Source organism: Triticum urartu, chromosome 6A (assembly GCF_056163025.1).
Source record: "Triticum urartu cultivar PI428250 chromosome 6A, HENAU_Tu73, whole genome shotgun sequence".
In the NCBI taxonomy this organism is placed as follows: Eukaryota; Viridiplantae; Streptophyta; class Magnoliopsida; order Poales; family Poaceae; genus Triticum; species Triticum urartu.
In genome coordinates, this window is record NC_141878.1 from 216,638,582 (window position 1) to 216,666,297 (window position 27,716).

Genomic DNA, 27,716 nt, shown 5'->3' on the forward strand with positions numbered 1-27,716 from the left:
GGTCATGTCATGGTTGCTCGACGTATGAGAAGTTGGATCATGCTACTCCAAAATTGATTTTGAAAAAAGTTGCATCATGTACTGACAAAGTTGTATCATATAGCACGAAAGTTGGCATGGAATTTTTTTATTAGAACATACCCATACAGGGTCTAGTTTCAACGATCGTCGCGAGGACTTCAACGGTGAAAATGGAACTGAATTCCGATCCGCGGTTTGAAAGATATGACTTTAACTGATATGACTAATGTGTACGTGAACCTGTTTTCTCTAACTGGTATGACTAATGTGAACACATTTAATGCCAGCATCTACATGCGCTAGAAGACAAAAAAAAATACTCATATAGTATACGTATGGCAGAGCGGCACTCGGGAACATCAAATAATGCGTACACATTTTTTAGATTTTAGGTTTTCTTATGTTATGAGACTGAGGAGGTAATAATGCTACACTTACCGGCAGAAGGCACACTGAATCACCTACGCGCAGAGGTTGAATCAACTGTTTAGTGCTCAGGTTTTTTACTTTGCCTGAATTCTGGCTCGCTAGTTCTCTCGTAGTCCTAGCCATCTCCGGTATGGCCCTGTCGGTCCACCCAGACCCGACCCTAAAATCCAGGGCCTAAGCCCGATGGGCTTGCTTGTGGGTCGGGCCTGGGTCTGAGTTTTGAGCCCACCAGTAGGGGCTGGATAGGCTTGGGCTTGGCATATTGGCATTTTAAGAAAGAGGCCCGGCCCACGGCCCTAGGCCCGAAGGGCTTTTCAAGGCTTTTTACCAGGCCCGGGCTGGCTTAGGTCGAGCCTTAAAAAGCTCACGACAGAAAACTAAAGCCCAGGCCCTCCCAGACCCTACCGCAGGGCCTACTTTTCAAGCTCAAGCCCGGCCCATCTGATAAAAAGCTCTGAAAAGCCCTTTGGGCTTAGGACCGTGGGCCGGGTCTCTTCCTTAAAATACTAATATGCCAAGCCCAAGCCCGTCCAGGCCCTGCTGGTGGGCTCAAAACTCAGGCCCAAGCCTGGCCAACGGACAAGCCCATCGGGTCTAGGCCCTGGATTTTAGAACAGGCCTGGGTGGGCCGACAGGGCAGGGCCAGAGATGGCGAGGACTAGCCAGGACTCTCTCATTTGGCCACCTCAGCCCGTAGGCATCCTTTCCGTAGCAGCAGCCCATAAGTGTAGCATTATTGCCGAGGAGGGAGTATAAAATTACACATTTTAGACGCAACAATAGTCAAACGAACCCATCTCTATCACTGACACTGCGGCCCCGCGCCACGAACCCTCCCCGCCGCAACACCTACAACTAACTGCGAGCTATTAACCAACTGATTCCCGCCTCCTCTCGTATCCCGCGCTGAGCGGGCTGGCTGACACGGCCACTGCACCCCCCACGTCCGGCGGCGCCGGCAACGCCTCCCCATCGTCCGGCGCGCATCGGCCTCCCGTAGACCTTGTCCCATGGCCTCCGCCTCGCCGCCGCCCTCCGTCGCCGTCGCCGTCCGCCCCGGCGGTAGCGCGAGCCGCCGCGCCGCGCGGTGGGCGGCGGCCAGCCTCCTAGGCGACGAGGGCGCAGACCGCGCCGTCGCCATCGCCTTCGTCCACGTCATCCCCACGCTCACATTCGTCCCCTCCCCGGGTAAGCATGCTCCCCCTCCTTGCCCTTTCGCTCCCTCGGCCCGGTCGATTTGCCGCGAGCTGACGCGGTTGATTTGTGTTTGGTCGGCGGCGAAGCCGGGGAGCGGGTGCCGGTGGCGCGGGCGGGGCACCAGGTGGTGGAGGCGTACTCCCGAGACCGGCACGCGAGCGTGCAGGAGGCGCTGCTCCCCTTCCGCCGCCTCGCCAAAGCGAATGTGAGTGCCCGCCGCGAGACTGTTACCGTGTCGCAATCTCACCGTCGCGCTTGCAGGCTTCTGATCTGATTGGTCTGCCGTGGCTTCGCGCAGGTGGAGACGGTGGTGGTGGAAGGCGATGGCGTGGCGGAGACGCTTGTGCGGTACGCGGCGGAGTCCGGCGTACGGAGCCTGGTGCTAGGCTCGGGCTCCTTCCGGTGGTTCCACAGGTACGTACGTGCGCTGCTTTCCTTTTGTACCGATCGTCCTTGGCAGTGAACTAGTGAACTTGAGCTAGGGCTTTATCATTGGGCAATTAACTGAAAAGTGGTGGCAACAGCAAAGGCCCTTTTGCCATTAATTTGGCCTTTCTGGTAGACGGTGGATTTGGAAGGTCGCAGCTTTAAGCGCAATTAAAGTGCAATTAGATCTTATGTCACGCCTCCTCTCTTATGGCTGTACCGTATGTCTTTGCACGATGTGCATTGCATTGTAGATGGTCAGCCGTTGTGCATTTCATATGGTTGAGAAAAAACATTGGTCGTATTTTCGAAGATTGATGATTGTATTTCAGGCGTTAGACATTGCAGCTGATAGAATTCGTTAACCAGCGGTTGCTGCAATGCCCTCTTACAATAACTAGATAATGCCCCGCACGTTGCTGCGAGAATTGCGTATATGTGCTATAAAACTTGGTTCACGGGAAAAAAGAAACGATGACAATGTATCAACTAAAATCATACCTCTAATAGTCTGTCATGCGAATCACAAAGTTTGTTGAGTGTAGTGTTCAATAGGATAAGTAATATGTCTGCATAGAGGATTCTGCAAGTGTAGTCAAAGCATGCACCATCATCACAATAAATGATAAGTACGTAACAAATTGTACTAGTTCTGATCAACCTTAGTTCAGAACTGCGACACTTATTATGGATAAACATGTGGTATTCTGCAATTCTCTTCTAGAAAGCCAAAGAACAACTCGATGTAGTATACCTTCCACCAACATAACACTTGTGTTGGCAAAATAAATATTTTAAAATCTCATTATATACAAAAGGTTGTAGACGCAGTGAATATTACCGGTTCATGAGTTCTTCCTTTCTTTTGAAAATAATTAATTAATTCCTGCAAGCAAGCAAAAGCACTCAAATTAAAATTATTGAAAGGCAGCTTACATATTAACTTGTGATAAACCACAACAGTGACTCTATCAATACGTAAGGTAGTAGGGAAAAAAATATGTTGCCACCATTGACATTGTTGCATGTAAGCTAGTCAGTAACAATGTTGGCCAGAAGGTTGCAACCACTCTAAAACAAAATTGAGGGTTCCTGTAAGAAGACATCAAACAACGAATAAGCAAGGAAACCGTGGTAAACCTTCAATTCAGGGAAAATAGAAGCGTATACAAAGGATCAAATGGGTTGATAGACAAATCAACTTCAAGTAGATTTACTCAGCGTCATTTAGTTGAATACCTGCAGGGCAGGAGGACATATGTCTCAGCATTCATGAGTTGGAAAACTGAAAAAAGAAAAACTAAATATTTAATCACACATGCACACGCGAAGAAGAAGTACATTTTCGAAGGCACTACTCGATTGTGGCCTTGGACCGTAGCTGCACCATGCAGAGTAGGAGAAGAACATATGATTTTGGAGTCTTTCAGTGTGTTAAGCTGCTCGTGCTTAGGACGCAGAAGGGCGAATGATGATGACCACTTGACTGTGTGCCAAGAAACCACAGATTCTCGTGATGAAGAAAAAAAATCGGACCTGATCCTTGGAGCAAGGCCGCGGACATCCAACTGTGGTGGAGAGGGAGATGTGAATGGGGCTACTCTCTGCTTAAAGACGATAGCAATTGCTATAACACACGCATCATCGGTTACTCTTGCTTGAAGAAGATGAAGATGCGGAATAAAATCTACGGGTGTCCATTGTTCTGTTGCATGAGTCATTTTAAGTTAAAGAATCATGTGCATGTAGATCCTGACGTAAGCTGTGACAGCACAATAGTAATGCGTTTACCGCTTCAGTGAAGGGAAATGGTCTAAACCAATTGACTGGTATGGTCAGTAACTCAAGGGTCTTTCATTTCAGTCAGGCATTTTGTCAATCCAAAAGCATTGGTTTTGGGTTCCGCTCCAATAAATGAGGCACCGTTTAAATTAAAATTTCCAAGGCGTAAACTATACACACATTATGGTTACACGTCATGAGCTTACCATTAGATACTCCCTCCATCTAGGTGTATAAGCCACCTTACGAAAACCAAATAATCCCCAAACACTTAGGCGCGGTGCATTAACTCCTACCTTGTTTCTTATTTCTTGACATAAATAAAAGAATCAACCAATAAAAGAAGTGGGGCGTGTATGCTTTCAGTGACTTGAGACTACCAAACACGACATGCAGTGATCAGTTCATTGCATGCAATACTATTAATTAGCAAATAAACATTAAGTTCTCTTGTTTTTCCTTCCTTCTTGGTCGTGGTGCACAACCTAAGATGACTTATGCACCTAGGCGGGGGGAGTACAAAAGACTTCAGCAGAAAAAACAAACAAACAATTTTTCTTCATCAGACTTGGGAGTCGGTGGAAGCTGGATGGCATTTCGGTCTGGCGACTCGGGGGGCGATTCCGCGGGCGACGCCGCCCGCTGCCCCGCGGCGGAGGCGGAAGGCTGGACGGAGGTGCGGCCTGACGAGGGGTGCGCGCGGTGGAGCGCGCCGTCTGGGGGGCGGCCTCTCGCCCCGTCCTTCTCCGGCAGCAGGTTCTGGGCTCTGGAGGGGGTCAACTCCGACGGCGACAACGATGAGGTAAGTAGCGACGTAAGTGATGGTGGTGGTGGTTCGCTGAGGCCCCGTGCGGGGTGCTCGGTGGGTGACTTTGTCGCCCGTGCGGAGGAGCTTGGTGGCTCCTTCGTGGCCGGTCGCCGGCGAGCCTTTGCCCCTGGTGGACATGGCGGGCATCGTCCGGCGCCGTGGATCTGGCGTCCGCCGCAGGGGGTGGATGCGGGTCCTGAGGGCCGCTCGTGCGCCCTGTCGGAGGTGGTTCGCCGCGATCTGGTGTTGGAGGGACCTCCTCCGGTCCCGGCGAGCTCGTCGGAGCCGACAGGGGTCGGCGGCGGCGACGGCGGGGCCGCCAGTGTCGGGGAACCGCGGGTCCTGGCTAGGGTTTCCGGGGAGCCGACGGTCGGGCTCGTTTCCCCGCTGGGCCAGGAGGAGTGGCCTAGCCTTCCAGGAATTGGGCTGGGGGGCCCATCGGCGATCCAGCCCGCTTCTCGGCCTGTGGGGGTGCAGGGACGCCCCTCCGTGCTTGGGCCTGACCAGCCTGGCCCGGCGGCCTGCTGTGAGCCTGCGCTTAGGCCCGGGCCCAGTGCGGAGGAGGCTGAGCGGTCGTCCGCCCCTATTAATAGGTGGCTGTGGGTGCCAAAAGGAACCCTAGATCTGTCTCTAGGGTTTCCTGCATCCCACTCTCAGGTGCGGCGCTTCGGGCACCTTGCCCGTTGTCTCCTACGTTCTGCCCCTCCCCCACCTCTTTCCTGCTCATTCGCCACTGTTGTGAGGATGGGCTCCCGCCGCGGCGACAAGCCTCCCATGTCGCCTCCGATCCCGGCGGCGGATCGACAGCGCGAGCACGATCTGCGGGCGAAGGCGCTCTCCAAGGCGTCGGCGAAGGCCGCGGGGGACGGGGGCTGGGGGCCGCCGCCTCCATGGTGGCTTGCGGAGCAAGAGCGGAAGCAGCAAGAGGACCGCGAGCGCAAGAAGGAGGAATATCGGCGCCGCGGGCTGGAACAGAAGAAAGAGCTCAAGAGGAAGGAGTCCCAGCTCCCTCCGGGCGGTGAGCGGAGCGGGGATCCGGTGGCCAAGAAGCAGAAGCAAAAGGGGGGCCGTCGGCTTCGAAGGGTTCGGCTGACGCTCCGATCCCTGTGGAGGAGGCTGACGCGCCGGAGTGCTTCAAGTGCGGCAGGGTGGGGCATTACCAAAATGTGTGCCACTTCAAGCCCCTGTGCGTCGTCTGCCACGAGGAAGGGCACGCGTCGGCGTACTGCCCCACGCGGGGGCGGCCTCTTCTGCTGCAGATCATGGGCAACGCCATCCCTGGAGAGGGCTTCTTCTGCCTTCCTTTCGTGGAGACGGAGGGCGAGGAGGTCCAGGCCCCGCTGGTGGCGGATGCGGCGATCATCTCGGCGGCGCCCGGCATGCTATCGATCCCCATCTTGGAGGCGGAGCTCCCTCACCTCTTCGAGGGGGTGTGGGACTGGCAGGTGACGGCCATCGGCGTCGACCAGTTCTCGGTCGTCTTCCCCAACAAGGCCATGCTGCGGATGGCGACCCGCAGCGGCAAGCTCTACCTCTCCCTCAACGACATCATGGCGGACATCAAGGAACTGACCCAGGAGGAACCCAAGGCCGAGATCATGCCGGACGTGTGGGTCAAGCTGTGGGGTGTGCCACCCAAGAACCGCCGCGTGGACCGCCTCATGGCAGGGACGGTGATGATTGGGCGTCCAATGGAGGTGGATCACGCGTCGTTGCCGGGGCGCGGCCCAGTCCGGATGCGCTTCGCGTGTCGATCGCCGGCCAAGCTCAAGGGCTACGTCCAAGTGTGGTTCAACAGCGAGGGCTTCACCATTCGTCTGGAGGCCGAGGTGGGTGATCTACAGGGTGCGGCGCCCCCTCCCCCTCCACCAGCTAGCGTGGACAAGGGACCAAATGACAAAGACAAGGACCACGACCCGACGCGAGCATGGGGGGTGACTCCATCGACACCGCCACTTGGGACAAGCTTGGCCTCAAGGACAAGGACCCCCAGGACGCGCCCCCGGCGGCGGGCGCTGCGAAGGAGCAGGAGGAACGGCAAGTGGTGGTGGGCAGCAACGAGATGAGTCTCAACCAGTACGGCTCCAACATGACGCTGGGCCTCGACATCGACAAGGGGGTCTCGGCGTCCTGCGACTCGGAGGGTCGCTCGATGCTCGTCTCCCCGGTGGCTGCGGTGGTGGGTGAGCCTCGGGCTGCCACGGCGCGCTCACCCAAGGCGGTTGGCCTCGGTGGCGGTGGGACGAGGCTCCACAAGAAGCCGGCAGGCCGCAAGACTCCCTTGGTGGCGCCGGTGAGCCCTCCCTCGGGCCATGCGGGCACGCCTGCTCCGCAGCGGCCGGTGGTGATGGCGCTGGCCTCTCCTGGGGGTCCGACTGGTGGCACCTCGTCGGTCATCTCCCCTCCAGCTTCTGACGCGCTCCGCACGGAGGTGGCCAAGGTGGTGCCCGTTTCAACGGCCAAGCGCTCCAAGGCGGTGGTGGCGTCCACGGCGACGCAGGAGCAGGTGAGCTCCCGCCCGAAGGGCGCCAAGGGCAACCTTCCAGCCCTCCAACGCGCCCAACTCCTGCAGGCCCAGAAGAACCTGGAAACCGAAGGTAACCCCATGCCCTGCTTTACGATCTTTGATGAATATTCTGATGAGTGCTTGGGGGGTATCTTAGAAGATAGTGGGGTGGTGATGTCTGACGAGGGGGAAGCGCGCGAAGTGCTCTCTCTTATTCGTGCTAAGGAAATCGCGCAGGCCGCGCTAGCTCAGGCAGCGCTGGCCCGCGCTGCGCCAACAGCAGAAGAAGCAGGGGCTTCTCTGGTGACTGTTACGCGGCCCGATCAGGAGGACATAGCAGCAGGGGCTGCGCCGTCCACCTCCAACCGTCGTCCTGCCAAGACACGGCGCGTGGCCAACGCGGTGACCGCTCGCGGTATCCGCCTCCGCAATCGCATTATCTGATGCGATACATATTCTGGAACATCCGAGGCTTCAGCCACGCTGGGAGGCGGACCCAGTTAAAAGAGTTCATTCGGAACGAGGCGATCGACGTAGTTGGCCTGCAGGAAACTATCAAGGCCGATTTCAATCATCGGGACCTGCTAGCTGTCGATCCGCTGGAGCGTTTTGTTTGGCATTGGGTGCCGGCGGTCGGGCACTCGGGAGGCATGCTGCTAGGCATCAACCTAGTTTGCTTCGAGGTGGTGGCGTGGGATGCCGGTCGTTTCTTCTTGTCGGCCCACGTACGCCACCGCGCAACTCTCCAAGAGTGGGAGGTGATTGTGGTTTACGGCCCGGCCGACCACTCGCTCTCGCTGGAGTTCTTGGGAGAACTCCAGGCGAAGGTTGCGTCTGTGGGCACGCGAAATTTACCTCTGCTAGTGGGAGGGGATTTCAACTTAATTCGCTCGGGAGCGGATAAAAACAACGGTATTATTAATTGGACAAGGGTGTCCATGTTTAATAATGCAATCGCAGCCATGGCCCTTAGGGAAGTGGCCCGCGTGGGGGCACGCTACACCTGGACCAACAAACAACTAACGCCGGTGCGGTCGGTCTTGGACAGGGTTTTCATGTCCTCGGAGTGGGAAGTGCTGTTTCCCTTGTGCTCTTTGCATGCCGAAACGAGGATAGGGTCGGACCACGTCCCCCTCATCCTCTCCTCGGGGGAGGAAAGGCTAAAACGCAGCCCTCGTTTTTTCTTCGAAACCGCGTGGTTAGAGTCTCCGGACTTTGAGCAAATCTTCCTTTCGAAATGGGAGAATTGCGTCGCCCGGGTCGGGCGCGCGCGCGGGCCGATGGAGTTCTGGATTGCTGCAGGAGCGGGCTTGCGTGCGGCCCTCAAAGGGTGGGGGGCTAACCAGGGGCGCGGAGATAAGCTGCTTCGATCGCATTTGACCGCGGAGCTCGCTCAGATGGATGCTGTGGCGAATGTGCAGACCTTCTCGGAGCAAGACTGGGCTCAGCGCTACGCGCTTGAGGCTCAGGTCGAGTCCCTCCTTAGAGCTGAGGAGGAGTACTGGCGTAGACGCGGTGGTATCAAGTGGACGCTCAAGGGTGACGCGAACACTCAATATTTTCACGCCTATGCTAATGGCCGTTGCTGCAAATGCGCCATTTTGCGCTTGCAATCTGAGCAGGGGCTCCTTTTGCGGCAACAAGATATCGTCCGTCACATTTACGAGTTCTACATCCAACTGATGGGTTCCAGGGAGGAATCCCGCGCCCGGCTTAGGGCGGATGTGTGGGACCCTGCGTTGCGGGTCACGGACGATGAAAACGAGGGCCTGGGATTGGCCTTCACCCCGGAGGAGATTGACAAGGTGACCCTTGGCATGAAATCCGACACCGCACCCGGGCCGGATGGGTGGCCGGTGGCGATGTTCAAAAGGTTTTGGCAAGTGCTCAAAGGGCCTATTTTTGACGTTTGCAATGGTTTTATGCGGGGTACGGTAGATATCTCTCGCCTAAACTTTGGGGTTCTCTCTCTGATCCCCAAAGTTCCGGGCGCGGATCATATTAGGCTCTTTCGTCCCATAGCGTTGATTAATGTTCCGTTTAAAATTTGTGCTAAGGCTTGTTTGACTCGCTTGTCTCCGATAGCTCACCGTATTATTAGTAGGAACCAATCGGCTTTTATTCGGGGGCGCAACATCTTAGAGGGGCCGTTGGCCCTCCAGGAGATTGTGTACTCCCTAAAACGCGCTCGCCAGCCCGCGATTCTCCTGAAGCTAGACTTTGAGAAGGCGTACGACCGCGTGAACTGGGAGTTTCTCCGTCAGGTCCTCCTGGACCGGGGATTCTCGTCGGTTTGGGTTCATCGCATGATGCAGTTGGTCTTGGGGGGCCAAACAGCGATTGCGGTGAACGGAGAAGTAGGGAACTTCTTCCGCAACAAGCGTGGGCTGCGTCAGGGGGACCCAGCCTCGCCGTTGCTGTTTAACTTTGCAGTGGACGCCTTGGGCGCCATGCTCGACAGAGCTCGTTTGGCTGGCCACATCAGGGGAGTGGTGGACAACCTGATCCCGGGGGGAGTGTCACACCTGCAATACGCGGATGACACACTCCTCCTCTTCGAGCCCGACACACACAGTATCGCATCGGTCAAGGCCATTCTGTTGTGTTTTGAACTCATGTCGGGGCTTAAAATCAACTTCCACAAGTGTGAAGTGGTGTCCATGGGGATGGACGCGGCCGAAAGTCAGCGGGTAGCCAACTTGCTTAACTGCAAACTTGGCCAGTTTCCGTTCACTTACCTCGGTCTCCCGATCGCGGCGAAGAAATGTTCGATCGCTGATTGGGAACCTCTCACCTCCAAGGTAGCGGGCAGGGTGTGTCCGTGGAGAGGTAGATTTATGTCTTCAGGGGCTAGACTAATCTTAACCAACTCCAGCCTCTCATCCTTACCTATGTTCGCCATGGGTTTGTTCTTATTGGCGGATGGGGTACACACTAAGTTGGATACCCCGCGGTCCCGTTTCTTTTGGGAAGGAGCGGGACCCAAACGGAAATACCATATGGTCAAATGGCAGGCCGTTTGTAGACCTAAAGCCCAGGGGGGCCTTGGGATCATCAACTCCAAGCTGATGAATATTGCACTCATGTGCAAATGGATCTGGAAGATGTCTCAGGGTGAGACTGGCCTCTGGATCGATCTCCTCCGTGCGAAATACTTCCCGAACGGAAATTTCTTCGAGGCGGCCTCCCGTGGGTCCCCCTTCTGGAACTCCATTGAAGCCCTAAAACCCTTCTTCGCCAGGGGCGCGAAATTTGGGGTTAACAATGGGCGCTCCACGCGGTTTTGGCTAGACCTTTGGATTGGCCACCAACCCCTATGGTCGGAGTTTCGCCAACTCTACTCCATTGCAGTCGAGCCCAACCAACTGGTTGCTTCGGCTCTTAGCTCCTCCCCACCCTATATCAACTTCAGAAGAGATTTATCGGGGACGGAAATGGCGGAGTGGGACCGCCTCCGGGATCTGATCGCCGATGTTCGCCTGTCGGACTCCGCGGACACAGTCTCTTGGAGACTTTCGGGCTCTGGCAAATTCACTGTCAATTCCCTATACAGAGAGCTTACCCGCGGCCAGGTCCCTTCGGCTACCAAGGGGCTTTGGAAGGCCAAAATCCCTCTCAAGATCAAGGTCTTCCTCTGGCAACTACGCCAAGATCACCTTCCTACCTCTATCGACCTTGCCAAGCGCAACGGCCCCGCCTCCGGCCCTTGTGCTCTGTGTGGGGTTCCGGAAGATGCTGACCACGCTTTCTTCCGGTGCTCTTTGGCGCGCTTTGCCTGGAGCGCGGTCCGTGAGGCCGCGGGGGTGGATTGGGATCCCCGCTCCCGAGCCGCGCTAGTGTCTTCTTTGTCATTGGTTCATGGCCCGGCTCGTCGGGTCATGTGGACGTGTGCGGCGGCCATGTTATGGGCTATCTGGCATATTCGTAACAAGTTTACTATTGAGGGCGTATTTCCCTCGCATCCCGCTGACGTTATTTTCAAATGCATCGTTTTCTTGCAGCAATGGGCACCGCTGGGCAGACAACAGGACTTTGATCTTCATCGCCAAGCTCTTTGCCGTCTTCGCTTAGTTTACGCCGAGTCCCGCACGCCGTCATCCGCGCCGTCTGCTGTCGCATAGGGATGGGCAGCCCCTTTTGGTTGTAGTTTCAGCCGAGCCTGCGTGCTCGTTTCGCTAGGCCGGCCGTGCCTTGTAACGTACTTTATTCCTCCTCCGGCTGCAGTTTCCTAGACCTGCTCGTCTTTTGTTTGGTACCGTGTGTTGGTCATGTGGTTGTCATACGCTGCCTATGTTGTGGGCTTTATTAATTTAAAGCCGGACGTCCCTGACGTCTATGTTCTAAAAAAAAAAATTAGAGTCTACTAGAGGGTGATGCACGTTTTGCCACGCCGTTCCTTCGGTAGTAAAGTCTCGAGTGAAACCTGAGGAGACAAAGAGAAGGGCAACAATTAAGAAGATGCAAACATAAGGCGAAATGAAACGTTGGGTTTAAGTGAGGGTGGGCCATGAGGAGCAATGACTAATTAACAGGTGAAAACAGGTGCAGGTAGAAACAGGGTTAGATATCTCTAGAAAACTAAATGTTTTTCTAAGGTAAAAGTTGTCTTTTGAGGAAACAAAATTTGAAGGAAGAAAAATTTATTTTCTATTTTTATTTAAGAACTACTTGAAATTTTCAGTCTGGTTGCGAGGTCTTAATAGTGAGTATGAATCATAGTTCCATTTTTTTGATCCACCATTTAATTTAATTCCTTGTTCTTACATTAAAGTTCTTACACTAAAGAATGGATCAAATCTCCCCAAGTAGGATTCGAACCTATGACCAGTCAGTTAACAGCCGACCGCTTTACCACTGAGCTACTGAGGAGCATCATTTAGTAATAAGGCGCTGGGGAGAGACTGAAGAGGGGATGGTCAGTGAGAAAAAGATAGCTGGTAATAGATTTGTTGTTGTTTGTAACCGAAGCGCTGATGTTGCATGCATGCTGAGGTGGTGCCTTTGCATGTTGAGAGAATTCCTAGTAGTGGGGATAAACTTCTTACGAATAACTGCATCTATAATAGTGCTTCAGGGACTGCATAATACTTCGATTGTACTCGTTAGCCATTGTCCATACCATGTTAGCTTTGATATGCATACTGTTTCTGCATTGGACTGGACACTTTGTTTTCAGTTTGCCTCATATCTGCTGCTCTGAAATCACTGCCTATCGCTATGCAGGGTGATGAGTAGTCCTGATGTACCCACCGCTGTCCTGAAAACTACGCAAAATGCGTGCAATGTATTTGTTGTATGCAAGCGAAGATTAATCGTGAAAGTTGCAGGACATCCTCAAGCAGGCAGTATGTGCCGAGTTCAGACAGTTAGCATTTTATATCCTACTATATTTTACCTTCTTGCGATGTTTCCTTTTGCTGGACTTAATGTTTATTTTTTCTTTACATACTGCGACTTTCTTTTCTTTGCAGTGTCTGGCACAAACTTAAGCATTCATTCAATTACTCACAAAGCGTTTGCAGAAACGCAGATGAGCTTGTTGTCTGACAGTTCTACAGAGGCTGAGACGCTCTCAGTATCATCAGGCTCACAGGCCCGTTGCTCGTATAGTGCTAGTTCGGATGCTAGTGCAGGTTCAGAAAGCAGTGTATTAGTCCACATAGTAAGTGGAGATGCATTGCAAGCAGGAACAGATGTAAATCAAAGATATGATTCTCATAGCCTTTTGAAGAAAGTTTCTTATGGTGCCTCAAACTCAAGTGATGAGGTCCGGTACTCAGATCCATCTTCCATTTTTACAATATTTTCACTAGTATCCATTATTGACGTCCATGCATATGATTTCGTACATGTTTAATGAGCCAATGTGCAATTTTAATTATACCTTTTCCAAAACAAGCTAAGTATGTTATCCTGACATTATCTACAGTGTCAATCTATAGATGAAGTAGAAAAGCTGAGGAAGGAATTGAAGGAAACCTTGGTGATGTATGATAAAGCCTGCGATGATCTCGTCCATGCTAAGAAAAAGGTTAAATTTCTTCCGCAACTAGCGGTACCTTAAGAACTTGTTGTCACTATAAGGTCAAGCTGTTCCAAGAGTCTACCTTTTGTGTTCTGCATTAATATCTCCCTAAATCTACATTTGTACCAGTATAAAAAGGACAAGTTGGATCTGATACTTTTGATCTGATCCATATGGAACTTTACTCTGATTTATAATTATCCATCCAACATCCAATAATTATGGCGAAATGTTATTCACTCACCAGTTAACTATTTATTACCTCCTAATTACTCTCCATTTTCATTATCATATATTAGAATTGTTGTCTTGTGTCCTTACTGATTTTCTTATGTGATATTTCTTGAACATGTCTTGCCCTCGAGATGTGCATGTGATCTGGACTTTTCCAACATTATTTTAAATTTAACATGAATCTTAAAGATTTCTTAGCTTTGTAATATGTTTGATGTAGTATATACTGCCATTCTGTCTTAAGAGTGCACCCACACTTACATGTTTGTTCTATAGTTTTCTTCAATATTGGCAACATGTAAACAAAACAAAAGAACATGAATTTTTTTTAAGATTGTAGACCTGAAAATGTTCCGAGAACTGACTTGCTTTTCATGTTTCAATTAGTTACTCAAACGTGCTTTGGTCGTGAACAGTTAGTAGTGATTTAAAATGCATAAGTACAAATATTATCTCAGTAATTATTCTCATAGTAGTATCCCTTAGCATACTTCATCATGTTTGATACATGGTAAGAAAAGGTTCATCATGATTTCGCAGATTCAGGTACTTTCGAACGAATGTTCTGAAGAAGCAAGGAAGGTAGAGAATGCGTTACGCAAGGAGAAAATTCTGAAGCAACTAGCAGCAGATGAGAAAGCAAAACATTTGGAAGCCATTAACGAAGTTGAGCAAGCAAAAAGATCATTCACCAGGGAGGCCTACTCTAAGCATAAGGCTGAAATGGTAGGTTGCATAATTTCTCTCGATAAGGAGAAAATTGTAGATGCTATTCTGTCAACTAGCAAAAATTGCAGGCGGTACTCGAAACATGAAATAGAACTTGCCACTGGTAACTTCTCTGAAGCAAGGAAGATCGGTGAAGGAGGTTATGGGAATGTGTATAGGTGCACCCTTGATCACATTGAAGTAGCTGTCAAGATCATTCAGCAGGATTCCACCGACAAAACTGACGAGTTCTTGAAGGAGGTAAATGGATTATGCCATAATTTATAGGAACCTTATGCATACACCATGATGATTAGTACTGCCCGAGTGATTCAGTTACAAAATGTTGTATGGATTTATGCAGGTTGAGATTCTTAGCCAACTTCACCATCCCAACTTGGTTTTATTAATTGGTTTCTGTCCTGAAATCGGCTGTCTTGTATATGAATACTTGGAGAATGGAAGCCTAGAAGATCAACTTCTTAACAACAAAAGGCATCAGCCACTGCATTGGTTCCTCCGGTTTCGTATCATCTTTGAAGTGTCCTGTGGGCTTGCTTTCTTGCATGGAAGGAAGCCAGAGCCTATAGTCCACCGTGACCTGAAACCTGCAAACATCCTGTTGGACAAGAACTACGTGGGTAAAATCGGCGATGCTGGTTTCGCAAAGGTCATATCTGATCTGGTCCCTGACTGGCAAACCGAATACACAGATACCATTGTTGCTGGCACCATGTACTACATGGATCCTGAGTACCAGCAAACCGGGACTGTTCGGCCGAAATCGGATCTGTTCGGTCTGGGAGTCATCATTCTTCAGATGCTAACTGGCAAGCACCCAAACGGCCTCATCGTAAGCGTAGAAAACGCTATCAAAAGCAGGTCACTTCCATATATCCTCGACAGAACTCAAACCGACTGGCCAGTCGCCGAGGCGGAAATGTTGGCAAAGCTCGGTTTGCGATGCACTGCTCTAAAATGCAGGGATAGGCCTGATCTTGAGTCGGAGGTGCTGCCGGAGCTGGAGGAAATACTGCACAGGGTTTCCTCCATTGTCAACATGAGAAACCCAAACTCACGAGCACCAGGCCACTTCATCTGCCCCATAACACAGGTAAATCTTCCTCTAATCGACCTTCAGTTGAGTAATCATCACCTGACATATCCTTCAGCTAACTACGCAATTTGGGTGCAGGGGTTGATGGATGATCCGTATGTCGCTGCTGATGGACACACCTATGAGCATCATGCCATCAAAGATTGGCTCAGGAAACACAAGGTGTCGCCAATCACAAGGTGCAAGCTTCCGAACTTATCCATAATCCCAAACCATTCGCTGCACGCGGCGATACAGCAGTGGAAGAAGTCACAGACAGCCCAGACGCAGCCTTGGAAATGACCGTCGTGATTATCTCCATGTATGATGTAATTGCTTTATTTGTTTATTCGTTAGATTCTACAACCCATAAGTGATATAGGGGTTGCATGACCCTTCAACCTCCAAAGTACAGAAAAATTCAATCATGCAGAGTAGTTTTGTAGGATAGTGATTTTTTTTTTGGTCCTGTTATTGAACAAACTGGATAGCAGTTGGCTGTTCGGCATCCAACATTCTGACAGATTCAGCATTTTTCTACAAGAGACAGGCCCTTCCATTATTGATATAAACAAATTAATTCATGAGATAAGTTCATCTCAGATTTTGCCTGTATCTCACACAAGTGTGTCAGCATTCGGTATCTATCATTTATCCAGATCAAGCTCGAAAGCGAATAGTATTATCAGATTGGACAGCAAAACTATATTTAAGATTGAAGCTGCGTGGTAGGGCCGATCGACAGAAATATATGCTTGTTAATTACCTATATCTGTATACATCACTGAGTTCCACAGTAACGCTGAGCTAAGCTCCAAGCTAGCGTGTTTCACGCTGGGATATTCTATTCTTCTCACCGAACCAGCCAGCCACTTGCCCACTTTATCGATGATTCTTGTCGGCAATGATAAATAACTCTGTCCGCTGTGCATCGGTTACCTCAAATTAATCATTCTTCTGAGGAAGGAAGGTTTGTCAAATTAATCATATCAAAAGGCTAAAGTAAGATGATGAGGTCTAAAGTTGTTTATCAACCTCATACAGTCTAAAAAAGGTGATCAACAAAATGGGCTTGTACCAAACCCAAAACCTAAAACACAGCGACCTTCCAAATGGGATCATGAGTTTGTGAAGTTCTTCATCAGCCACGCACGAATTCAAAATGTTTGTGTGTCTTCCCAAAGAAATCTACGACACCTCAAATCATCTTGAGCAATTTGAAGAACGAGGCGAAGCTTTTCAGTAACTTGATGCCGGGAGAGGACGGCGTATATATTTCTTTATTTTTTGAGTTTTTCACTACCCCTTGTGATAAACTGTCTTCTCTCTTAAAATGAATGAGGCAAGTCCATTGCATGAACGAGGCATGTCTTTTGCCTCCTATTTCAAAAGGAAAAAAATAAAAGAATCTTCTACAGACTAAACAAATTTTGTAAAGTTGCTGTCCAAAGTTGGGGGGTGCATGTAGCTAGCGCATCATTCGCCTCCTTTGAGGACGAATCATGAATATCCGACGCCATTTTCTCTTTGTTGTGTTCTCTTGTTGAAAACCCCATATCTAGTTTCCCGATCTAATGATGCTAACACCCTAAACTCTCTCTCTCTCTCTCTCTCTCTCTCTCTCTCAATGCCTAGTCTTAGATCTCTTGATTAATCTATTTGTTATTCATTAGATTATATAATCCATAAGTGATAAAGCTGTTGCATGGAGCTTCAACCAGTATAGAAATAAAAGCATGCAAAGTGCTTTTGTAGGCCAGTGGTTTTGTCCTCTCTTTTTTCCTGTTATTAAACAACCTGAATATACAGTTGGCTTGTTCGGCATTCAACATGTTAACATGCCCATTATGGATATAAAAAATTAATTCATTATCGATATAACCAAATTAATTCATGATACAGGAGACAGGCATTCAACCAGTATAATTTTCAGCATCTGATATATCCATCTAAATTGTAAAACACACACTTGATATATCACATCTCTAGATCAGGCATTGATAGATCTTGTCCCCACCTTATCAAAATATGGAGCTAGACACAGGTCATCAGGTGAGGCATGCGGCCCCGGTGAACAAAATGGAGATGTGAGCGGCTGGAGGTGGCGCGGTGCTCCTGGACTGTGGAGTGACTAGCGCGATAAGAATTAGTTGTGGTTTTAATGGAGGCATTGGTGTTGTGGCCCATGGAACGCCATCTGATCTTAATTGATCTATAGCTGAGTCTTTGGTGTTCCAAATGAGAAATGTTTGGTTGAAGAGGGTACCCAAGAGCATCTACAATCAGGATTGGCTAATTTCGATCCTCATACGTCCACGGACGTGCCCGGTCAGTGCGTTTATGCATCCATTTATGCATGTGTACAATCATGTCCCCCATATCCTTCTCAAATTGTCCGGTCAAATACATGTGATTGGTGGGGATCAAGAGAGAAAGAGAAAAGAAAGAATAAATAAAGGGAAAAAGTGGTCCAGGATGGGCTGCATCCTACGTGGAGGGCTGCCCGGACATCCCCATATCCTATGTGGTTTGATTGGGTTTTTTCTTCTTCTTTCTTCTGTTCGGACAGTGATCGAGCTGTCCGATTGAACATTTGAAAGGTCCGGTTATAGATGTTGTTATAGATGCTCTGAGCTCTCACCTTTCCATGGGGTATTTGTTTTGCCAACATTATTCCACTCAGAGCGTCTTTTCCCTGGAGATTTCTCCCTCCACGTCCAAACAAGATCTCATTGTCGTTGGGTGCGCTATGCATAGCTATTTATCAGGGTGGTTCTAATCAGGGAAGTTGGCAGATTGTCAGCCTTTGAGGTGCTAATGTGTCAAGCATTGTAAGAAATCTTAGCACCCACCTTTTTTTATGCTATATTAATTTCTCTGACAAGTATTTCCGGACGAAAAGGGTATTATGGAGTGGCGTGCTAAGAACGAATGGCTAGAACCAGGTTCTAAAAGAGAGTTGACTATATGTGGGGACTAAGGTCGCCCAAATTGCGAGAGAAATGAGATGACAAAGAAATATAATATTACGAGATGTGGCCCAAAAGTAGGTGCTCTGAGAAAATTAACATTGGGGCAAATATAAAATCAAGTTCTAACAATTTTCTTAGAACCGACAACACTACTCATGTTCTAAGAGCATCTGCAACCGGGCACTCCAAACCTGCCTTAAACGTCCGGGCGGACAGCCCGGTCAGTGACCGGTCACAAGAAGATGACCCAGACGGACGCCTCAAACGGGTCTCAAATGTTTGGGCTGACCGACACCCCTCATATCTAACCCAAATGTAGGGCGAATATGGGGGCGCCTAAACGCTTCCGCCACATCAGACCCGACAGCCCTACCCCACCACAAGTTGCACCAAATCCACCAAACCCTCCCCCCCTCCCGCCTACCCTCAACATTTCCCGCGCATGAACCCTCGTTGTCCGCCATCCTTGCTCCCCATCCTCACCGTTGGTCCTGATCCGCGACCCTACATGTCGTCCAGCCCATCCCTGACCATTGCGACAGAGGTTGCGTCCGCCTCGTCCGTCGGTGTCCCATCCTCAGCTTCGTCGTGCAAGACGGAGACCATCGCCTAGAGGAACTGACGGTGCCGGTAGCGAGAGAGGGAAGAGACTGTGTCGCGGTGAGCAGATGCGGACATGGACGAGAAGCTGCCCTCCTCCCCGCCCTGCCCGGAACCCTGCACCCCATACATCCCGCCGTCGATAAGGATTGCGCCATCGGATCAGGTTGGGACAGAGGAGGATCTGACGGCCAGTTGGGGCATTCCAGAGAGCTTTACGCCCACGCAGATGCCGAGGTGGACGTCTGTCACTCGCCGCAACTCATTCAGGTGCGGAGAAGCACATGCACTGACTTCAATTGAATGACACAACAAGAGTTGATATGTTCTTGTTGCTCCTGTTTGATCCACTTTGCATATGCCATGTTTAATGTTTTGCATAAACGCTAGTTCATTTCGAACATGACGAATGTTGGCAAACCATAATCATTTAGGAGTTGTTCATGTCACACATGATCAATGATAATAAAGGTCCGACACAAATGAACTATGAATTGGGGGGTCCAAATTGCCCTTCATTTAAAGTTGGGACAGCAACAAATCCCAACCGGAAGAAGAGGTTTGCCATTCTCAACTTTTGAGGATATCCTGTTGGTCAAAGCTTGGTTGGCCACAACAATGGATCCAATATGCGGCACCGAGCAAAAGGGGAACAAGTATTGGGAGAATATTTGGAAGGAATATCATGAACAAAAGGAATATGTGGAGCCGCATTCTATCGTCATGAACCGCAATGTGGCATCTCTCCAACATCGATGGTGGATCATTCAAGGGGAATTAAACAAGTACATTGGCTACTACTCACAAGTGGCCGACCGCCCTCAAAGTGGGAACTCACATAAGCTACTTCATATTGTCATCATTTGCGTATGCTTGTTTTTTTTTGCATTCTTGTGCTCATACATATTTTGTTTGCTAAACAGCAGTGGCGGCCACTATATATCACGAAATGGAGAAGAAGCCATTTGGTTTTAGCCATTGTTGGATCATATTGAATGGCCAACCAAAGTGGACACAACTTGTGGCCGATCTCAAGGCCGAGAAGAAGAGGAATGATGGCTCAAGCTCCCACCAATCAATTGGGTTGGATGAAGAAGAGGAAGATGTTGTCGTGTGATACTTCTCCAACGTATCTATAATTTATGAAGTATTCATGTTGTTATATTATCATTCTTGAATGTTTTACAATCATTTTATAACAACTTTATATCATTTTTTGGGACTAACCTATTGACCCAGTGCACAGTGCCAGTTGCTGTTTTTTGCTTGTTTTTTACATCGTAGGAAATCAATATCAAACGGAGTCCAAACACCGCGAAACTTTTTGTGGATTTTTTATGGACCAGAAGACCATCAATGGGCCAGAGCAGCACCTAGGGGGGGTGCCCCGAGGGGGGCACAAACCACCAGGGCGCGCCTGGGGGGGCAGGCGCGTCCAGGTGGGTTGTGCCCACCGCGGTGGCCTCCCGCACCCCCTCTTTACCCTATAAATTCCCAAAAATTCCAGAAACCCTCGGGGTTAACCTAGATCAAAAGTTCAGCCGCCGCAAGGCTCTGTAGCCACCGAAAACCAATCTAGACCCTTTCCGGCACCCTTCCGGGGAGGGGGAATCATCTCCGGTGTCGATCTTCATCATCCCTGCGGCCACCATGATAAGGAGGGAGTAGTCCACCCTCGGGGCTGAGGGTTTGGACCAGTAGCTATGTGTTTAATCTCTCTCTCTCTCTCGTGTTCTTGAGATGTCACGATCTTGATGTATCGCGGGCTTTGTTAATATAGTCGGATCATATGGTGCTTTCCCCTCTATATCTTGTTGTGATGAATTGAATTTTCCCCTTTGAGATTTTGTTGTTATCGGATTGAATACTTTTATGGATTTGAGAACACTTGATATATGTCTTGCAATAGAATACTCATGGTGAAAATGGGGTATCGTATTGATTCACTTGATACATGTTTTGGCACTCAACTCACGGATTCCCGAGGTGACATTGGGGTAACCTATGCATAGGGGTTGATGCATGTTCTTGTCTTTGTTTCTCCGGTAGAAATCTTGGGGCACTCTTTGAATTTCTTTGTGTTGGATTGAATAATATGAATCTGAATTTTCTTTGGTGTTATTTTAGTACGAACTCTTGGTTAGATCGATCGGAAAGAATAGCTTCGTGTTATTTTAGTACGAACTCTAGGATAGATTGATCGGAAAGAATAGCTTTGAGGTGGTTCCATACCCTAGAAACAGTTCCGTCTTATATTCTCCGCTAGATAGGAACTTTGGAGTGATTCTTCATTGCACGTTGAGGGACGGTTATATGATCCAATTATATTAGCATTGTTGAGAGGTTGCACTAGTGAAAGTACAGACCCTAGGCATCATTTTTCAAGCATTGCAATACCGTTTTTGTGCTTGTTTACTATTTGCTACCTTGCTGTTTTTATTATTCATATTATAAAAACATATTTCTACCATCCATATTACACTTTTATCACTATCTCTTCGCTGAACTAGTGCACCTATACAATTTTGCATTGTATTGGGTGTGTTGGGGACACAAGAGATTTCTTGTATTTGGTTGCAGGGTCGTTTGAGAGAGACCACCTTCATCCTACACCTCTCACGGATTGATAAACCTTAGATCATCCACTTGAGCGGAAATTGCTACTGTCTTACAAAACTCTGTGCTTGGAGGCCCAACATGTGTCTACAAGAATAAAGTTGCGTAGTAGACATCAAGCTCTTTTCTGGCGCCGTTGCCGGGGAGGTGAGTGCTTGAAGGTATATCTTTAGATCTTGCAATTGAATCTTTTAGTTTCTTGTTTTATCACTAGTTTGGTTTATAAAAGAAAAGTACATAAAAATGGAATTGAAATTGCATCATATTATTGATCATCTTTATAATATCTTTCTTGAAAATGATGGTTCAGAAAATTGTGCTCAATTGTTAGAAGAAGAAGTCAATAAAATGTTTGGCACAAAATATTTGAATGATGAGCATGATTGCAATGTTGTTAGTATGAATTCTTTGAATATCGATGATGCTAATGATATGCAAAGCCATAAGCTTGGGGGTGCTATATTTGATGAATATGATATTTTTAGTCCCCCAAGTTTTGATGAGAAAATTTATTATGATGATTGCATGCCTCCTATTTATGATGATTATAATGATAAAAGTGGATTTGGAGAGGTCATGACTTTATTTAGTGATGAATCCACTATTTTAGAAGAGCTTTCAATTGATTATGACAACAAAGTTGCTATCTATTATGATTATGGTGATGACATGTATGCTATAAAGAATAATGATAACCATGAAACTTGTCATCATGATTTTAATTTTCAATCACATGATAGCTATTTTGTTGAGTTTGCTCCCACTACTATTGATGAGAAGAAATTTTCTTATGTGGAGAGTAATAATTTTTTTATGCATGTGGATCATGAAAAGAATGCTTTATGTGATAGTTATATTGTTGAGTTCATTCATAATGCTACTGAAAATTATTATGAGGGATGAACATATGCTTGTAGGTATTGCAACAATATCAAATTTCCTCTCTATGTGTTGAAAATCTTGAAGTTTTGCTTGTTTTGCCTTCATATGCTAGTTGATTCTTATTCCCATAAATTGTTTGCTCACAAGATCCCTACGCATAGGAAGTGGGTTAGACTTAAATGTGCTTGTCATGTACTTCATGATGCTCTCTTTATGTTTCAATTCTTATCTTTTATGCGAGCATCATTGAAATCATCATGCCTAGCTAAAAGGCATTAAAGAAAAGCGCTTGCTGGGAAACAACCCAACACTTTTACCTACTGTTTTTGTGTGTTCACATGATTATGCTACTTTATTTATCATGTTTCGTTGCTTTTGTTTCAATAAAGTGCCAAGTAAAGCCTTTGGGGTCATGTTGGGTGATAGTTGATTTGATCTTGCTGAAAAACAGAAACTTTTGTGCTCACGAAAATAATTCTCATTTTTAACAGAAGCGTGATAAAATGTTGATTCTTTTTTAAGAAGATTAATAGACAAATTACCCAGTTTTTCTATTGTTTCAGAATTTTGGGAGTAGCATAAGTATGGTTGGAGTACAGAATACTACAGACTGTTCTATTTTTGACAGATTCTGTTTTCAATACATAGTTTGCTTGTTTTCTAGTTTCCATGGCTTATATTTTTCAATATAAATTGTGGAAATGATATTCTACAGTATGAATTGTGTTAGAACAATTATTAATCTTGTCTTTGACAGTACCAAAAGTGTAATGGTTTGCTCTTTATCATACTAACATATCTCACAAAGTTTCGTTAAGTTTTGTGTGATTGAACTTTTCGAGTTTTGGGTGAGACATCGATATGAGGAGAATAAGGAGTGACAATACCCTAATCTTGGGGATTCCCAAGGCACCCCAAGGTAATATTCAAGGAAGATCTAAGAAACTAAGCTTGGGGATGCCCCGGAAGGCATCCCCTCTTTCGTCTCCAACATTATCGGTAACCTCACTTGGAGCTATGTTTTCATTCATCACATGATATGTGTTTTGCTTGGAGCGTCAATTTATTTTGTTAGGATTTGCTTGCTGTTATTTAGAATATTTTTTTGCATACTTTATTTCAATAGAAGTGGCAATGATAGTCTTTGCCATGCTTATTTTACAAGTCTACATGTTGCTGTTTGAAAATAGAAAGTTTACCACTGTTGCAAAAATTCTCTAGAAAAGTCAGAATGTGATAAAATATTGAAACTTTTTGAAAATTGAGCTATGATAAATTTTACACATTTTGGTATTTTTTCATAATTTTTGGAGTTTAAGAAGTATTGATACTCTTGCATTCTTTACAGACTGTACTGTTTTGGCAGATTGCTGTTATGTTTGCATTGTTTGCATATGTTTGCTTGTTTAATGATTCTATTTGAGGATAGGAGTATTAAATATGCAGAGGCATTTAGTGTGCAATTTTGAATAATAATTTTAGTGATTTTCTACAGTATAGGATGATAAGGTTTTTGCATTGGTTTATACTAACTTATCTCACGAGTTCTTATTGAGTTTTGTGTGGATGAAGCTTTTGAGATTTAGGAAAACAGTGATATGAGAAGAATTACAGAGACACAAAATCTCAAGCTTTGGGATGCCCAAGGCACCCCAAGATAATATTTCAAGAAGTCTCAAGCATCTAAGCTTGGGGATGCCCCGATAGGCATCCCGTCTTTCCTCTTCAACAATTATCGGTTAGTATTGGTTGAGCCTAAGTTTTTACTTCTTCACATGAGTTGTGCTATTCTTAGAATGTCATTTTATTTTCATTTTGCTTTATGTTTTAATAAAATACTTATATCTGAAAGTTTTTAAATAAAATAGAGTCCTCAAATAGTTGTCAGGGAGGCTAGGTAAGCGGCATTCACATCCCATCAACGAAGCTCTTTTCTATGGAATTGCTCTAGTGCTTCACTTATATCTTTTTTAGCATGGTGTGCTTTAGTATTTTTGAAGAAATTCTCTCTTGCTCCACTTAAATTAATTTTAGAGAAAGAAATATTATGCTCATGATCTTAATTTATATCTTTTTGGAGTAGCTTGTCATTTACTCTTGTGCTTCACTTATATCCTATGAGTAAATTGTTGAATAAATTGAATGTCATGTAGTTGAAATCATATCATGCCTAGTGGTAGCTTCTCATTGGGTTTAGAAAGTAAAATCTTTTGAGGCTTGACAATCACAATATTGGTCATACAAACAATTCACGAATAATTAGTATAAGGAAAAAAACTTTCACATGCAAATACACTATCTTGGAAATCTTTTGTGATTGTGAGCCCCCATCAAAATATTATATGCCAAAATTGTTGATGTTGGACAAGGAAGGCAATGTAATGGTTTATGTTTGTTCATATATAGATCCTTCAACATGTGGTGCTTGCCTCCCATCTTTTCTAGCCAAAAATTCCGCACCAAGTAGAGATACTACTTGTGCATCCAAAAACACTTAAACCCAAATCTTATTTTCAAGAGTCCATCATATCTATCTAAGGATTGAATAAGATCCTTCAAGTAAGTTGTCATTGGTGCAATAAGGCAATAACAATTGCTTCTAAAAGTGTGAGATCATTTAGTGTAAGAGAAAATTGAGCATTGTACGAACTTGTGATGATGAAGAATAAAAGCGCCAGGCTGCATAATAAAGGTTGCCATCACAAGGGGCAATATAACGTGACGTTCTTTTGCACTAAGGGGTTAAGCATACAAACAAATAAGCGCATGGCAACCTCTGCTTCCCTCTGCGAAGGGCCTATCTTTTACTTTTATATATTTACTTCCATGCAAGAGTCAAAGTTTTCCCCTCTATTCCTTTTTATTTTTTCTCTTTTGGCAAGCACCATGTGGTGAGGAAAGATCTAGGCACATATATCCACTTGGATATGGGTAGCATGAGTTATTATTGTTGACATCACCCTTGAGGTGAATATGTTGGGAGGCGAAATTATAAGCCCCTATCTTTCTATGTGTCTGGTTGAAACGTTTTGCTCATGTGTATGTGAATTGGTTGCCACTTTAACATGAGATGTTTTATGAGAAAGAATTGCTGTTATGATGCTAGGAAAAGTGATTGAAATTGTCATTGATCAAACTTGTGCACTTTGCTAGCATTCACACTTCATAAATTATTTCTTTTATCATTTACCTACTCGAGGACGAGTAGGCATTAAGCTTGGGGATGCTGATACGTCTCCAACATATCTATAATTTATGGAATATTCATGTTGTTATATTATCATTCTTGGATGTTTTACAATCATTTTATAGAAACTTTATATTATTTTTTGGGACTAACCAATTGACCCAGTGCTCAGTGCCAGTTGTTGTTTTTTGCTTGTTTTTTACATCGCAGGAAATCAATATCAAACGGAGTCCAAACACCGTGAAACTTTTTGTGAATTTTTTATGGACCAGAAGACCATCAATGGGCCAAAGCAGCACCTGGGGGTGCCCCGAGGGGGGCACAACCCACCAGGGCGCACCTGGGGGGCCCGGCGCGCCCAGGTGGATTGTGCCCACCTCGGTGGTCTCCCGCACCCCCTCTTTACCCTATAAATTCCCAAAAATTCTAGAAACCCTCGGGGTTAACCTAGATCATAAGTTCCACCGCCGCAAGGCTCTATAGCCACGGAAAACCAATCTAGACCCTTTCCGACACCTTGTTGGAGGGGTGAATCATCTCCGGTGGCCATCTTCATCATCCCCGTGGCCACCACGATGAGGAGGGAGTAGTCCACCCTCGGGGCTGAGGGTTTGTACCGGTAGCTATGTGTTTAATCTCTCTTTCTCATGTTCTTGAGATGTCACGATCTTGATGTATCACGGACTTTGTTAATATAGTCGGATCATATGGTGCTTTCCCATCTATATCTTGTTGTGATGAATTGAGTTTTCCCCTTTGAGATTTTGTTGTTATCGGATTGAATACTTTTATGGATTTGAGAACACTTGATATATGTCTTCTAATTGAATACTTGTGGTGACAATGGGGTATCATATTGATTCACTTGATATATGTTTTGGCACTCAACTCGCGGATTCCCGAGGTGACATTGGGGTAATCTATGCATAGGGGTTGATGCACGTTCTTGTCTTTGTTTCTCCGGTAGAAATCTTGGGGCACTCTTTGAAATTCTTTGTGTTGGATTGAATATTATGAATCTGAATTTTCTTTGGTGTTATTTTAGTATGAACTCTTGGTTAGATCGATCGGAAAGAATAGCTTCGTGTTATTTTAGTACGAACTCTAGGATAGATTGATCGGAAAGAATAGCTTTGAGGTGGTTTCGTACCCTACAAACAATTCCATCTCATGTTCTCCGCTAGACAACAACTTTGGAGTGATTCTTCGTTGCACGTTGAGGGACGGTTATATGATCCAATTATATTGGCATTGTCGAGAGGTGCACTAGTGAAAGTATGGACCCTAGGCCTCATTTTCAAGCATTGCAATACCTTTTTTGTGCTCGTTTGCTATTTTCTACCTTGCTGTTTTTATTAATTTAGATTATAAAAATATATTTCTACCATCCATATTACACTTTTATCACCATCTCTTCGCTGAACTAGTGCACCTATACAATTTGCTATTGTATTGGGTGTGTTAGGGACACAAGAGATTTGTTGTATTTGGTTGCAGGGTTGTTTGAGAGAGACCATCTTCATCCTACACCTCTCACGGATTGATAAACCTTAGGTCATCCACTTGAGGGAAAATTGCTACTGTCCTACAAAACTCTGCGCTTGGAGGCCCAACACGCGTCTACAAGAATAAAGTTACGTAGTAGACATCATCGTGGAGAATGGAAGAGCCACCATGCCCAAGGATAATCAGCAAGTCATGGGAAACGAGTGGGTGAAAGCAAGGGCCTCCCGTGCCGCCGCCGCTACAAAAATGTCGTCCACATGGACGGGCATTTTTTCGATGAGGGAGAACAATAAATAGGAGAGGTACATGGTCATGTTGGATGCGCAAAAGGAGAGGATGGATTGGGACCGAAAGAGGGCAGAGAAGAAGCTGGAAACTGAGAGGGAGAAGATCGAGTTGGAGAAGAAAGAGGAAGCGATCAAATGGGAGCTCGAGAAGGCCAAGACATTTGGAGAGATTAAGCTTGAGAAGGAGAGGTTGCAAATCTTATGGGACACGGGGGATGTGAATATCACGTTGGCAGATGAAAGCCTCTTGGATGAGCATGTCAAGAAGTTTTTTGCGGAGAAGAAAAAAGAGATCAACAAGCGTAGGGAGTACGAGGCAGCGAGGGCGGCTATGGTAGCAGCGGAGCATGAGGCGACGATGGAAACGGCACAGGAGGAAAGGATGGTGGAGGAGCGGACGGCATGGATGGTGGCCGACGAGTGATCCGACTAGC

At 46.9% G+C, this 27,716-nt stretch overlaps 1 protein-coding gene across 2 annotated transcripts; it reads left to right on the forward strand.

Annotated features, from left to right (window-relative positions):
* Positions 1–1,331: 1,331 nt before the first annotated feature.
* Positions 1,332–15,834, forward strand: LOC125512435 (U-box domain-containing protein 34). 2 transcript variants are annotated; one of them, XM_048677534.2, is made up of 9 exons: positions 1,332–1,638; positions 1,734–1,852; positions 1,946–2,061; positions 12,393–12,514; positions 12,641–12,936; positions 13,099–13,200; positions 13,969–14,397; positions 14,501–15,250; positions 15,332–15,832. In XM_048677534.2, the coding sequence occupies exons 1-9, from the start codon at positions 1,461–1,463 to the stop codon at positions 15,533–15,535; spliced, it is 2,316 nt and encodes a 771-aa protein (XP_048533491.1). In that variant the 5' UTR covers positions 1,332–1,460; the 3' UTR covers positions 15,536–15,832. The 2 variants fall into 2 exon arrangements, with proteins under 2 accessions (XP_048533491.1, XP_087383740.1); XM_087527614.1 differs by having other exon boundaries at positions 12,393–12,936; positions 15,332–15,834.
* Positions 15,835–27,716: the final 11,882 nt, after the last annotated feature.